The sequence below is a fragment of the Pararge aegeria genome, chromosome 5, assembly GCF_905163445.1.
Source record: "Pararge aegeria chromosome 5, ilParAegt1.1, whole genome shotgun sequence".
NCBI classification, from domain to species: Eukaryota; Metazoa; Arthropoda; class Insecta; order Lepidoptera; family Nymphalidae; genus Pararge; species Pararge aegeria.
This window is the reverse complement of record NC_053184.1, coordinates 14,988,423-15,003,077: the sequence shown is the minus strand read 5'-3', so window position 1 is coordinate 15,003,077 and position 14,655 is coordinate 14,988,423. Positions and strand designations below refer to the sequence as shown.

Below are 14,655 nucleotides of genomic sequence, written 5' to 3'. Positions count from 1 at the left end.
ATGACCAAAAATCAATATTTTAGCACAAAGCTCGAAGAACCGATGAAGGTTGGGGGTTCCAAGTTGCTGGAATGGCGACCCCGCCCAGATAAACGCAGCGTTGGTCGGCCCCAAACGAGGTGGACAGACGACATCAAACGAGTCGCAGGGAGCCGTTGAAAAAGACCGTGGTATTTGAAACTCCCTACAAAAGATGTCCCGCAGTGAATGTCAAGATTGATACGATGACAGATATTTATTGCAATTTGCCATAACTACAAACTTGCTGTGAGGTTACGTGTTTCTTTTTTTAATTTTATAAATAGAAGATTAGCATAATATTCGCAAGTAGGTAGTAGGTATTCTTAGCCAGTTGTTATCGATGGAAAACCAACAAATTTCGTAAACATGTCCAACGAAATGGACTTATTTATGTCCCGCTGAGTAATTTCTTAGTTCATATAACTCAAGGTCATCATAATATGGCAGTGCTATATTTAAGATACCTTGGCCGGATTCGTTTTCATGCATAAGTAACGGTGGGTAGGTATTAAACGTTAGCAAATCAGCTGGATGACACTGGTTTGGCGAACTTGAATAAACTAATATGGCACTTAACTTACATAACCTATCGTCAATATGGCATTGATGACGGATATTATGCAGATTTTAGTATAGGTCGACTTCTTGAAGTCCGACTGTGCGTTTCTGATAGGTCAAGATTGAATGTAAGTTTCAAGTACTTTACCATGGATGGATGGATTTAATTTACCATAAACTTTTTTTTTTACTTTACTAACCACAAAAAATCATGAAAAAATATTTTCATTGTTAATTTCACATACTTATGAATGTTAATCATCCAAAGAAATATTTTTTAGTTATTCACACTGCACTGTAGGAAAGTAATGTACCGTTTTTTTAAATTGTATTTAGTATTTTTTGACTAACGAAATGAAATACGTCAGGAATAAAATAAATAAATATATTATAACAATAGACACATCTTGTCCCAAAGTATGCTATGCTTATGCTATGAGTACCTACTAAGATGACTGATGAATACTTTTAGGAATAATATACATAAATTCTTATAATATAGTACGGATAAACACCCAGACACTGAGAAACATTCATCACACAAACGTTTTCCAGTCATGGGAATCGAACCCGAAGTATCTTTCACAGAGAGCAGGTTTTTTTCTAGTCGTGTCCTAATAGCCATTTATTATTAAATTAAAAGAAGCGAGCCAAAAAAAACTATAAAACTAGTTTCACCGCGTAAATTAATATGAACTAAAACAGTTTCATCTATACCTAAAAATCTAGCTAAATCATCTGCAAACCAGACTGCAACGGTCCATTCAAATAACTGTCAAGTATAAACTAGATTGATGTCTAAAGCTGACCGCTTTATGTAGAGAAAAAAACTTAATCGCTCTAGCTAAATGAGTGAAATCGATCAGAATCTGGTCTAAGCAGAGCAAAGATAAAATATTTGTGACAGAAAGGAAGGAAAAGAGTCTATTTGGCAATTGTTGTTGTTATAGATTGTTATACAGCTAAAAGGGTCAATGCTGAAAGTGGTTTATAAAACACGAGATAACCGCTTATACATGACAAACTTTACTTTCTTAACTTCAGTTAAGAAAGTAAAGACTAGTTTGGTTCACCAAAGCATTAAAGAGTATGAAACTGGCTTTTTCACTTTGTTGTTACAAACAGCATTTATTACATATAAGCCTGAAAAACAAATATATCCGACCAGAACTAACTAAGTAAAAGTACTGAAAACTTGATTGTGTAAATATATTTCAAATAAATTTTGTACCATAAAAAGCTTTTCTGTTCTCCCGCTAAATCTCTTTAAAGAAGAGTGATACCTTTAAAAGATAATAGCAGGTGCTTATGTTGAAGCTATAGACAAGGCCGCCGATTATTATTGTTAGTATGTCATGGTTGTTCGATCAAATGGAGCAGGAAAATATATTTTATTGTCAAACATATCTCTTTCATTTTTATCGGGTCGGCTGTTTTGAGTTCACAACGATAAAATTATATTATAGTTGACTTGTGCAGAGATGTTTTTAGTAGATTGATGTAATGTATACCTACGTATTATGGCAAGCGAATACTTACTACAGTAGCGTCCATTACATTTCTTACGTCCCCCCAAAATTGGGTTTTCAATAAAAAACAACTACGAGCCAAATAAGAAATGCGCGCACAGTTTAATTAAAATTATTGTCTCCAATAATTTATTTGAATCAGGAAATATTTATTGATTAACCAAGATATGAGTGCCAAGATAGTCATTACACATACATAATAGTTTTTCATTATTATCAACCCACTACCGGTCCATTACCGGACAGGGGTCTCTTGTCAGAAAGAGAAAAGGTTAGACCGTAGTCCACCACGCCGCCGGCAAAGTGCGGATTGGTAGAATTACACGCCTTTCCGAAAAACTCTCAGGCATGTTCTCCTTGACTGCTATACAAGTGATATTTAATTGCTTCAATCGGATATAACTCCGAAAACTAGAGGTGCTTGACGGGAATCGAACTCAGTCCCAATACGTTGGGACTTCCCTTACGAGGGAAGCCAAAGCCTTAACAATAAGCCTATCCCACTCTGGATAAAAAACATATTAAAACATAAATCTGTCTAAATGAAGGGCAGCGAAACAAAAATCTGGCGAAACGAAAATCCGCCGAAATAATTTACGATTAAAATGTACATAACCTATGTACTTACGCATATAAATATCGACAGGTTCCTTAGAGGTCCTTACATCGCAGCCTTCGCCCGTCGCGTTCAATGTGTACACGCCGAATTGTCCCATATTCGGTCGTAGCTGACATAGCAAACCTCTGCAAACAAAAGTTATACTTAGTAAAATTCCTACAAATTAGGATACAAACTGAAAACTTGACCATTTAATATAATAACCTTGTCTTCTTATGAAGTAATCGCCAGTAATTTAAACTTCACCTCGAGTTTCGTCTTTAGGCTGAGTAAAGAAAATTGTATACGTTGTTTTGTGATACTTTTCTTATTTTTACGTACTTTTTGTGGTGTGCAATAAAAGTATATTCATTCATTCATTCATCATATTATGTATAGATTAGCTGCCTTCAGTCTAGTGGTCAGGATATCTAACTATTAAGATCCTGGGTTTCCGCTTGTCCCGACTTGTCCCGACGCTTGTCCCGCCTTAAGATTTTTCTTGTCATTTAAAAGGTGCAACTTGCAAATAAGAAAATGTTATATTTAAATAAAACACAAAAATCTTTCCACCATAAAATCATTCTCATCTACTGTCTATGTTTGTAACATTTTCTCGCAAATAATCAAACATTTTGAGCCAAATTTAAGGTCAAAAGTTTTAACCTGTCGACCTTCCCTTAAAGACTACAATTTACTCGAGCATAGTACAAGAAGTGAGGGAAAGTTTGCACTTTACAATGTCTGCTCTTACAACTCGATAAATGCTCTGGAATAAAACCTGTCAACCAACACTGAAGATCAGCGCAGGTCAAAGCCCTATGACGATATCATAATATAAGGTTTTTTAATCATCTGCCTATCCAACCAAACCTTCTGAAAGACTGCAAGCGATTTTCACAGGCAGGTAAACGATTTTTCAAAGTATAATCTGGGTTTCTTTATACATAAAAAAAGGATGAACCGATGTCGCAAGACTTTTTCCAGTTAGGTAGGACAAGGACGTTGCTAGAAATTATCTAGGCTAGTTCATATCGCGGGAAACGGGAAAAATAAAGAAAGTTGTGTAACCTTAACGTGTATTGTTTTAAACAGAAAGTCGCACTAAGTGTTATATGATAAAATAATAGAAGGGAACTAGGAAATATCTTATTATACTTTATAATTAATCAATAGAATCTTTGATCGAGGAAGTCATCCATTGACCAAAGACCTTAGAGAGCTGAGAAAAAACAATCCACGAGTTATTGTTCGTCGAAACAATGAGTATGTGTGTAATTCATTAGCATAAAAAAGCTTACTCATAATACGAGTAACGGCTCAAAAAAATATGTCGTACGTTTATAACAATTATTTTTTAAACAAAAATCTATATTTAAATAAACTTCTGTATATAAGCTTTGGTCGGGGCTTAGCCCGATCAAAGAAATATCGTAGGAAATAACGATATCCGTAAAAACCAGAATGACCTAAGAATATCCCAAAAACCTGGGCGTCTGTAGAAAGTAGAGAGTATTTTTTTTAAGAACAGTAGGTACCGTAGGTAAGCATTACTTGTAGTACATAGTTCAGCATTTAATCGTTAAAAGATTCCTCATTAGGCAACTTAACTAGGGACCTACCTATCTTCTACTGATATATACCTAAAGCTGAAGAGTCTGTTTGTTTGTTTTATTGAACGCAATGATCCACCCATAGGAGCATAGCACCAATAAAAAATGTTTCCACATCGGGCTTTTTTTTCTTTTTGAGAACTTCCGCTAAGTGCGTAAACTTGTAAAATTTCGATAAAATCATGTATGACATGAGTTGTTCCCCTTTAAAATTCTAAAAAAGTTCAAATATCAATTACTTACTTAGGAACATAATTTGTAAGTCGTAGTTACAACTACGGTATGTACGGTTTGTAAGTACCTACGGTTAAAACATATTTTTACTGACTGATATCTATTTATTTATTTATTATCTTTGTTCAAATCGCCGACAAGCATGTTGCATGCCTGGTACCTATCACCGAAAGATCACTTTTACTGTTTACAATGTAAAATGAAAGTATTCAAATTAACATATTATGTTTACATTAACAGTGTTCAGTTGCCGTTTTATTAGGTTCTTCAAACATTATTTTTTAGTTATTTAATACAACTGCAAGCCTGAAATCATATCTAGGTATCGTGAGTGGTGCAATACAGGCTAAGATGGTAGCAGGCTAATCTGTATGGCATTTATTATAATAAACCTTCCTCTTACTACAGGTTATTACGCGGTATCGTACCGGAACGTTCCATCATTTGGACGGGCTGTCCGTCATTGTGAAAATTTACATTGTTTATTAAAAAATATAACGAGTAAAAAATAACTAAGGTAAAATATAATTTCATATCTTAATATGATATTTTTATTCCACTACAAGTTAGCCCTTAACTGCATTCTCACCAGGTGGTAAGTTATAATACAGTCTTAGTCTATATTAAACCAATACCCCTAATTGATTTCTATGCGACATTGTACCGGAACGCTAGATCGCTTAGCGGCACGTCTGTCGGTAGAGTGATAACGAGCCACGGGCAAAGCCTCCCACCAGACCAGACTAGAGAAAGTTCAGAAATTATAAATTTGCCCTTGCCGGGAATCGAAACCGGGACCTCCAACTTAAAACTACTGCGCCGCGCTTCGCCAACGAAACAATTTTATATAGGCATTGTCATTATCATCAGGGCACAGGTCTCCACTCTGAATGGGTTTAGGCGCTTTCCAAGTGTGAATTGATATATTTTACATGCCTTTGAGAGAATTATGTTGAGTTCTCAGATATGCCGGGCCCACAGGATGTCTTTGCGGTTAAAGCAATTGTGTAATTGACGTGCATTTCAATGCATGTCACTGTGTGCGCTATATTTAGAAACGTGTAGTACTTATGTTGTTAGTCAATCAAATCAATCCAAAATACTTTATTGCACACAAGAAAATAAAAGTGAGTGTACTTATGTACACGCGTTAGAAGTTATACTTCTTAGGCGTAACAAGATCTTTTAAAAAAATTTATCATTCGCCTTATTCTACGTTTACAAAAAAAACGACACTAACAATAGAAAAATGTTTGTTTGAATTATTGAAAGTCAACTGTCAAACCTTTTTAATAAAAACTAAAATGTTGACTATAGCTAGCTTCATGGTGTCGGTTTTTTGTGACGTAGTGCGCGCGCACAAAAATTAACTCTCACCATTTTTCTCTAACGCGCCAAAAGAAGTATAACTTCAAAAACAGAAATAAATAAAAAAGGGCAAAGGTACAAGAAATTTAAATTTGTGTTATAAAGGCGACCTTAATAAATTAAGTGCTCTTAATAAATAACTAAAATAAATATTCAATTGTTAAAAACGTACATTACAACGAATAAATAAAAAATAGGCCGAAGTCCTAACTCCTGAGCCATCACCGCGACTCACTTTTGTATTCACTGTATTAGTACGGAAGTATGGACTTACGAAGTATTTCTAGCTGTCATGTAGTCGTCTGTGAAGCCCTCATACACCCTCAGGGTAGATCGCCTCGCCGTACTGACAACCCACCATCCCTTTGTGCCTGCTGATATATTTTTCTGTAGCTCAAACGGACACTGCAATGAAATTATTACTTATAGAATTTGAATGAATGAATGAACACCACAGAGAAAGTTTACAGAGATGCAAATACAGCACAATAAGGTACAACGTACAATTTGGCGGCCTTATCGCTAAATGGCGATCTCTTCCAGACAAGCAAAGGCATACAAGAAAATGCAATTTGCACATGTGCCGACCTTATTAATAAACTTTTGTTACTGTAAATTTATAAAGTGGGTAAATAATTAAACTTTAGATAACTATAAATACATATTTGCCAGATATTTTATTAAATTGATTAGGATTTTTACAAATTTGATTGAAAACCAATGTTCATGACATAGAGTTGGTGGTTATTTTGATATAAATACGACTGCTTTTTCGATACACTTCAGTCCTACATGGACTCGAACGTTGCAAAGATACCTCCCGGTGTCTAAGTCGTTATCACTTTACATAATGTCGAAACTGGTAAGAGTCACTACAAACATTAGGTATGTTTAGTTTAGGAAGCCTACTCAAATTAAATAAATTTTTTATTAAAAAAATGTTTATTTTTTAATAGTTTTGCAGTGCTTTCTTACACTTAAATTGACCTGATAATTATACATTCCAACGTTATGCCACGTTTATTAAGTAATTATTTTTTTACCTTTTATCTCTACCAAATATTATAATTGCGAAAGTTTGGATGGATTTTTGTTACTCGATCACGCCAAAACGGCTTAACTGATCTGGGTTTAATTGAGCACAAAGATTATAGTCTGAAATAGCTTATATATTTTATATCACGAAAATATGTCCGGTGCCCGTGAAATAGATTTGTTTTTGTTTTTCACAGAGATTCGCCTTGTTTTTTCTTGCATCGTGGTAGTTCAGGGGTCAGAGTGTAAATTAGGCATACAACTAAATACTAGTAAGAAATAAAGATTCCATGATTGACCTGAACATTTCGTTAATATTTTATTGGTTTACAAAAGTGTAAGTAAGTATGTATGAGATTATTATAACAAAAACGGATTAATTCGAGTATATATCTATTTAAGTATCACCTAGACAATTAGGAGTTTTCTATAATCTCACACGTGCGTGTAACTAATTGAGTTTATTGTAACAGTTAGGTAGTCGATCGTTTCATCACCTGCACATAACTCGATAACGCATTGTAATTTCTCCCAGTCGAGAACAATAGCGTGCTCGCAATCCATGACACAATACGAAAAAAAGTAAACTAATTTCTATGTTCCCTCAATATCAGTCTTAGTAAAGTCTGATGTACAAACAGTACGAAATAGTTGCACAGACAAAACTTTAGAAATCCTCAAAACATTTAATGAAACACAGCGTCGAAATGACTTTTTTTATTCAAGGGAAGTCTTTATAAATTATAAGTTTTTTTATAGTTAAAATTGGCGGAAATAGTCAGGGATGGGCCATCTCACACCTGGTAGCAAGAATGAACCTTTGTCAATAAACAGAGCAACCCTTCGCAGGGCATATAAAGAACAAGTCCTACTAAATGCCACCCTGCATCTAAACCTACTGAGTAGGTGTTAAGCCTCATGTGACTGTAATAACACCAGCAAACAAGCCCTTCAGGTCGGAACATAGCAATGCTGCGTCGCAGCAGAAATTAAGCATAGAGGTGACAGCGCTCGTCCGGGGAACCCCCTTTGTCACAAAATGCTCTAATACAACTAAAGCTTAGAGACGAGAAGAAAGATCAATCAATCAAAAATCAAAAATACTTTATTGCGCACTTAAATTTGTGTAACAAAGGCGGCCTTATCGCTTATAGTGATTTCTTCCAGGCAACCATTATGAGGAATTGGCTCACATATGAATCCTTATAGCGGTGCGCAAAACTCTAAGAATATACACTACTACTACTACTACTAATTTATCAGTATTTAAAATCACGATCAGTAGAACGATTAGAAGTATTCCATGATTATTAATAGTATTATAAATTATTAATAACAATTTGAGGCTTGCAGGCATCACTTTTATTCGATTGCACAGAAAAAAATTATAATAAATATACGTTTTTAATTACTAAATCATTCATCATTGTCGAATAGTAGACACGAATATATGAATTCGAAAGATAGTAAAAATAAGTATTGTTTATTTTTCACTCTGTCTGTATGAAGGTACCAACTTAGTACTTCCTATCATTGAACTATTAAATGAAAAGCAATCTAGGGGTTGTAATGCATGAATTGTGTTTTCCCCTGGAATTCCCATGACACGTCAATTGGCAGGTTGAGTAGAGCACGATGCATCGGCCATATTTAAACGCAACCTACATAAACCGATACAATTAAATTTCTTTGCTAAAAAATAAAATAAAATAATTTTATTTCTATCACTATATTAGTCAAGTCATGTTTATGTAACTAATGCTATTGTTTTAAATTTTCGCGCGTATCACTTTTACCAGCAGCTTTTCCGGTATAAATATTATACTATGTCCAAATCCAGGATGCGAGTAACATTACATTTTATCAAAATCTGTTAAACGGTTCAGCCGAGCAGCACTAACAAATAAACAGGTTTTCTTATTTATAATATTATAGCCTGGATTAATGTCACCCGGTAAACATGAAAAAAAGTCTAAAATACTATATCAATTGTGATTATTGTCCTCTACATCGTCTGCTTGTTAAAAGTTGTATAGAAGTTTTCATTCCATTTCATGTTATCTTTTTTAAAGATGCAACGATTATTTTCAGTTAGACGTGATTATTGTGAAGATATAATCCTTGCGTGCGTGTTTAAATCAAAATTAAAACTTTCAGAACTACACAAGCGTGATGAAGGACTAAGAAATCGTTATTGGAAAATGAATAATTGCCGCTAACAATATATTGTTTACACTTTACAGGAAATATAGTAATTTTCTTATTATATTTTGTTAAATTAGATTAAAATAAAAAAATATTTTCAGTAAATCATCTTTGTTATAAAGAGTACGCTAGGTTCTAACAGCGGTTAATAATAAGTATGCTACTATTATATATACTACGTTTCCGATTACAACTTCTGACAAGTTTCCCTTGAGTAAAAACTTTTATTTCGTTTCCTCGACTCCTCAGGATCGTAGCGTGATGTTTAATACCTTATAACCTCAATAATTTAACTGGTATTTTTTGCGTTCAGTGTGATTTAAAAATTAACTTGTATCCCTATTAAACCCCTTAAGGACAGATTTTTAAAAAAAACCCGAAAAGAAGAGAGAATTTTCAAACGCATGCCTCTGCATCCAGAGATTTGCACGTTCAAAAAAACAAACACTAATATTACATAGATTATAGAATAGTTCGCGTTTACAGTTAAACGCGCTAGATTTTGACCAAAAACGGATACGCAAATCAACTTCTTATAATGAGCAGAGAAATCGCGCCTAACCTTTCAATATACAAACTAATTACATTATTAATTCTTATTTAATTAATTATAATGCAATTCATCATATCAGCCCCTTATCTGGCCCACAACAGGGCACGGGTCTCCTCCCACAATGAGAAGAGGTAGCCGTAGTCCACCACGCTAGCCCATTGCGGATTGGTGGACATAATATAATTATGATACAGTAAACTGGACCGCCATTAAATTCTACACCTCATATATGTTGTGATTTCGTTATTTAAGTATTATATGAACAAGTAGATTGCCCTAACATACTGATTCAATATATTTCAATCTTAGAATAAACAGTAGTACCTATTAGATATATATATATATATATATATATATATATATGACAGATTATGATATTTCACTGGTTGAATAGAATTATAGTTTGATGACAAACAGACTTACAAGCTGTCTCATTATTTATTACGTCGTGTCGATGAGGTAACGTTTTTTGTCATTAAATAGCGTATCGATGCTAAATTGACAATAAACACGAATTCTTTCACTGTTTTATGTTTTGACCGTCACCACTGCTAATTCGGAAAAGCGCTATTGTCTTGTCTGTTGTTTGTATTGCCTAGGCGAAAGTTATTGCGTGGATATTGAATATTAATTCATTAAATTATGTAATTTAAACATTTCACTTATGTGATGTCTAATTTTAAATAAAGTAAACAAACTTATAAGGGGATAAAAACAGCGGAATCTCTTAATAATATTAAATGTATAAGTTGGTAGGTACATATAATATACTATTTCAGAACATCATAATCATTTTTAACCTCGGTAAATAAATACTCAAACCAACGTTTATATTAGGCACTATATATTTCAAGTTTATAACCTACATAATGTTTCTTTAAGATAGTTCTATCGTTCTAAAGTACTATATTTTAAAAGAAACATTATTTAGACAATAAAAATAAATTTATTTTGTTACTCAGTAGTTAACTACCTACTCTAGCAATGATTGGGACTTTGAAATGCTCCCATCGGAAATGCCTGCAGCATGAGAGATCAACAGGTACGGGTATATTTTTTAATCGGGCTTATAAAGTTTCACTCCTTCACCAGCGTGCTACTAGTGAGTCTTTTTCTAGTTGCCTAGTTACACTTCTTACTTCCATAAACTATCCTCTGTGTATACAAAGACAACTCAAAATACCTTACTACCTACTATGAAAATTCATCATAAACCGTCAGGCCGTTTAAGCATAGACAGTTAAGTAATAGTTTGAGGGTGAGAATAGGTTGTTCCTGAGTTGAACATAATTATTTGCATATCTATCGTAAGGAAAGAGAATGAAATAAAAAAACAATAAAAAATATTTCTTAAAACATGAGTTTTAAGCCACAAGACAAGCAAACATTGATCATACAGCCTATTCAGTCGTATAAAAGAAAAGGTATTTTGATCGTTTTAGGTACCTACCTATCTTTTAGTCTAACGGGTAGTGTTTATCTTTAGCGGAGAACGTGCCATACTATTTTTAGGCTCTGGATTTCTGTTGTAGCTGAAAAAAAGTAAAGAAACAGAACTACTTTTGTTCATTTCTGGCCACACTAGGTCTCTAGTGTATGTGCTAAAATGTGAGCATTGTATCTTAAATTATTTTGTATACTCGTAAATGTTAATTTTTTACTGTGTAATAGCTTGAAATTCACGAAGATCGATTAAAATATAGGAAGCTATACTCAAGATGAAATATATATAATTCTCATTGCGTTTTATTGTATTGGTAGTTAGAATATGATATGTTCTTTTTTTATAATTACGTAATATTTTTCAGTACTAAGAAGAAGTGCAGAAATTACTTTCTAATATTTTTTGACAGACTATAATATTTATTATTCAGCCTAGTAATTTTAAATTTTATTGTAAATTATTTTGATTTTAGCTTTAAACTTTAAATGTGTTAATAAAAAAATTATAAAAGCAAAATAAAACAGTTTTGCCTTCATGATCGGCTTCGTTTCATTCGTAAACATAGAGTGTGTATTAAAAAAAAATACGGATGTATGAGATTTTTCCAGCCACAGTGTCTAGAACTCTCCGACTGAATCTAAGTTTCCGGACGAAATGTAGCAGTAGCACATGCCTCTCCGGTACTATATGTTATGTTATGTGTAACCATATTTATTTTGTGTTATGGCAAGATAAAACATTTCTCTGTGGCTGCGTGAAAAAACGAAATATTAAAAAAAAACACATTGTTGCATTTATAATATTAGTAGAGAAAGAGCGAGTTGTATTTAATTTTAATTTTATTTAAACAAAAGTTTTTCAAAAACTCAACAGAGTTTTTTGAAAAATTCTTTGCAGTAGAATAAACCGAAGGTAGCCGATGCATTAACAAATCTACTACGGACCTAATAGTTCGAGGTGTAAAGGTAATAATTGACATAAACCATTTTAAATACCTAGGTATGTTACTTTGTTATTTATTTTGATTTCTAAAATCCTCTAATCAATTTATATCAAGGTTTTCGAACTTTATTATAACCTTCGAATTTGTGCCTCTATCAATAACACTTGAGAGTTGACTAACATATTTGCTTGTAGCACGTAACAACCAAAAGGCTCGTTGACATGGTCGAGTGCCTTTGTCTAAAAGATACGTAGTGAAGAAAATGTTATTTATTAGCGAAACTCTCAATGAAAAATGTATTTTATAATTATAAATTTTCCTTTCTTTACGATAGAGGGAAAATATTGCGAAGGTAATATTATAAGGAAAATAATATCTTAATATAATATTTACCTGGTATTAAGCACAAAATTCATAAAAGTAATGTTTAATTTATAAACAAAAATAACAAAGAGCATTTGGTTTTTTTGTAGTTTTGATTTTACTAGCAAAAAGTTGTTTATTTTAAATATATGTATTTACATCTGTAATATTATTTAAAAAATAATAGGAATGTGCATTTATAAACTTGTTAGCCGATTCCGCGACCTTGAGCTTGTACCCGTCGAAAAGTTATCGCATTTATTTGCGTGCAAACTTTCAATGTTAAAATTAAACCTTTTAAAGGCCTGGTCCCTAAACTACAAAGGTGGTCGCTGTTTGTAAAAATACTTTATTATATGATTGAACTAAACCAAGAGCAAAAATAAATAATCTTAAGAGCCCGCCGTTGGAGCAGTGTCAAGCATTGTGGGCTTGAGTTCTTAATAGGTACGTACGTACTCTAGTATTATGAGTGAGTAGGCTTTGCCCAGCTGAGGGATATTAATGGGCTGAGGATGTGAGGCATACTAAACTGGTTACTCACTCTGAAACAATCGTCGGAAACGGAGTAGACACCAACGTCTCTGTCTGCCACTCCGACCATATACGCTTGGTCCATTTTCAGGACGCTCATGTTCAGACCTTGATGCTCTTCCGCACCAGAGTCTTCAAGCCACCACCCCATCACATCCCGAAGCCACATCCAAGTGTCTGTCACTGTTTCGTTCATTGTCTCATTCATTGTTCAAGCGTTTTTTTTAATATTCGAAACAATATCACAGTTATACTTCAAACACTTATTTTCTCAAATAAAATATCATTGATTCAGTTAACTTTGTATTCATCATTCAGGCTTGCGGATAACAAACGCAACGCCTGCGTGTTGGTGAGGTGAGGCCCAGACTTGTACTGCCGGGCCGGTAAAACCGGTGCCCGCAACTCGCGCTTACACATTAGTAAATAATTGGCTTTCTACCACTCGGTGGAAAAAAATCACCGCACATTGTGTGATGAGACACCGCACCGTTCGCGTGCGATGAAGGTTACCCTTAGCGTGGTGCTTACACGTCCAGTCGTTTGCGACGATCGAAATTCGAAACTATATCTACTACTTGACAGATTTGTGGCAAGATTAAGACTCTATAAAGTTGAAGTCTTAATTCAATGAGTATTTATAAATCATCCTCGTTTTCTTCTCTCGAATAGTCTGACTAGAAGACCAAGTAACTAAGACTGAGAGGTTTGTCTTATCAAAACTTTATTTTAACAAAAGTTTTTTATTATTATAAAAGATCATAATATTGTTATTTGTTGACTGCCTCGTTGATTAAGTGGTAAGCATGTCTAGACACTGTTTTTTTTTTGTTAAGTCAGTACCAGCTCGGAGTTCTGAAATTGGCGGTGTCAACCCACGTACCTCAGAGGGTACGCCGGCCCCGGTTTTTTTTAATTATGACAATAGTTGTTAGGCTCGCCAACTCGCAATGGAACAGCGTGGTGGGTCTATGCTCTAAAACTGTATCTTCTATGAGGTCAGTGCCCAATAGTGGGACGGTTATAGTCTGCTGATAACAATAATATTATTGACTTCTTTCTTCAGAATTTATACCTTAAGTTTTTAATCGACGGCCGACTGGTGCAGTTGGTAATTGCCCATCTTTCTGAGTCCAAGACCATGGTTTCGATTCCTACAACTGGAAAAATGTTTATGTGATGAACATGAATGTTTCCCAGTGCCGGGTGCTCATTTGTATATTATAAGTATTTATGAATATTATTCATAAAATATTCATCTGTTATCTTGTATATCTGTACCCATAACACAAGCTACTTACGCTAGATGACGATGGTCAATGTGTGTATTGTCGTAGACCGTAATGTATTTTTTTTAATAACGTCAAGATATGACATGTAAAACGTTATAATGTATTGATAATTTCTTAAATATAGTTCAACGGGTACATACCACGATAATATTTTGTACCGTCGTGACCACGATCCATCCAACTTGGTCGAAATATCGACAAACCCAAAATATTATCGTGGTATGTACCCGTTGAACTATATTTAAGAAATGTTTATTAACCACGAAAATCTTTGTCTATTGATAATTGTTTCAAATATTCTCTAATTAGATCATAGTGAAAACCACAACATTTATAGGTACGGTAATTATATATACTAACATGTC

At 33.9% G+C, this 14,655-nt stretch overlaps 1 protein-coding gene across 1 annotated transcript in view; it reads right to left on the bottom strand.

The window, feature by feature from the left end:
• The window catches only part of LOC120623877 (heparan-alpha-glucosaminide N-acetyltransferase), a 32,547-nt gene extending 19,217 nt beyond the window's left edge, over window positions 1–13,330 (bottom strand). The window contains exons 1-3 of the mRNA XM_039890153.1: window positions 13,009–13,330; window positions 6,196–6,326; window positions 2,737–2,852 (exon numbers count right to left, since the gene is read on the bottom strand). Of these exons, the coding sequence (XP_039746087.1) occupies window positions 2,737–2,852; window positions 6,196–6,326; window positions 13,009–13,206 (445 nt within the window). The 5' untranslated portion in view covers window positions 13,207–13,330. The remainder of the gene's footprint in view (window positions 1–2,736; window positions 2,853–6,195; window positions 6,327–13,008) is intronic.
• Window positions 13,331–14,655: the final 1,325 nt, after the last annotated feature.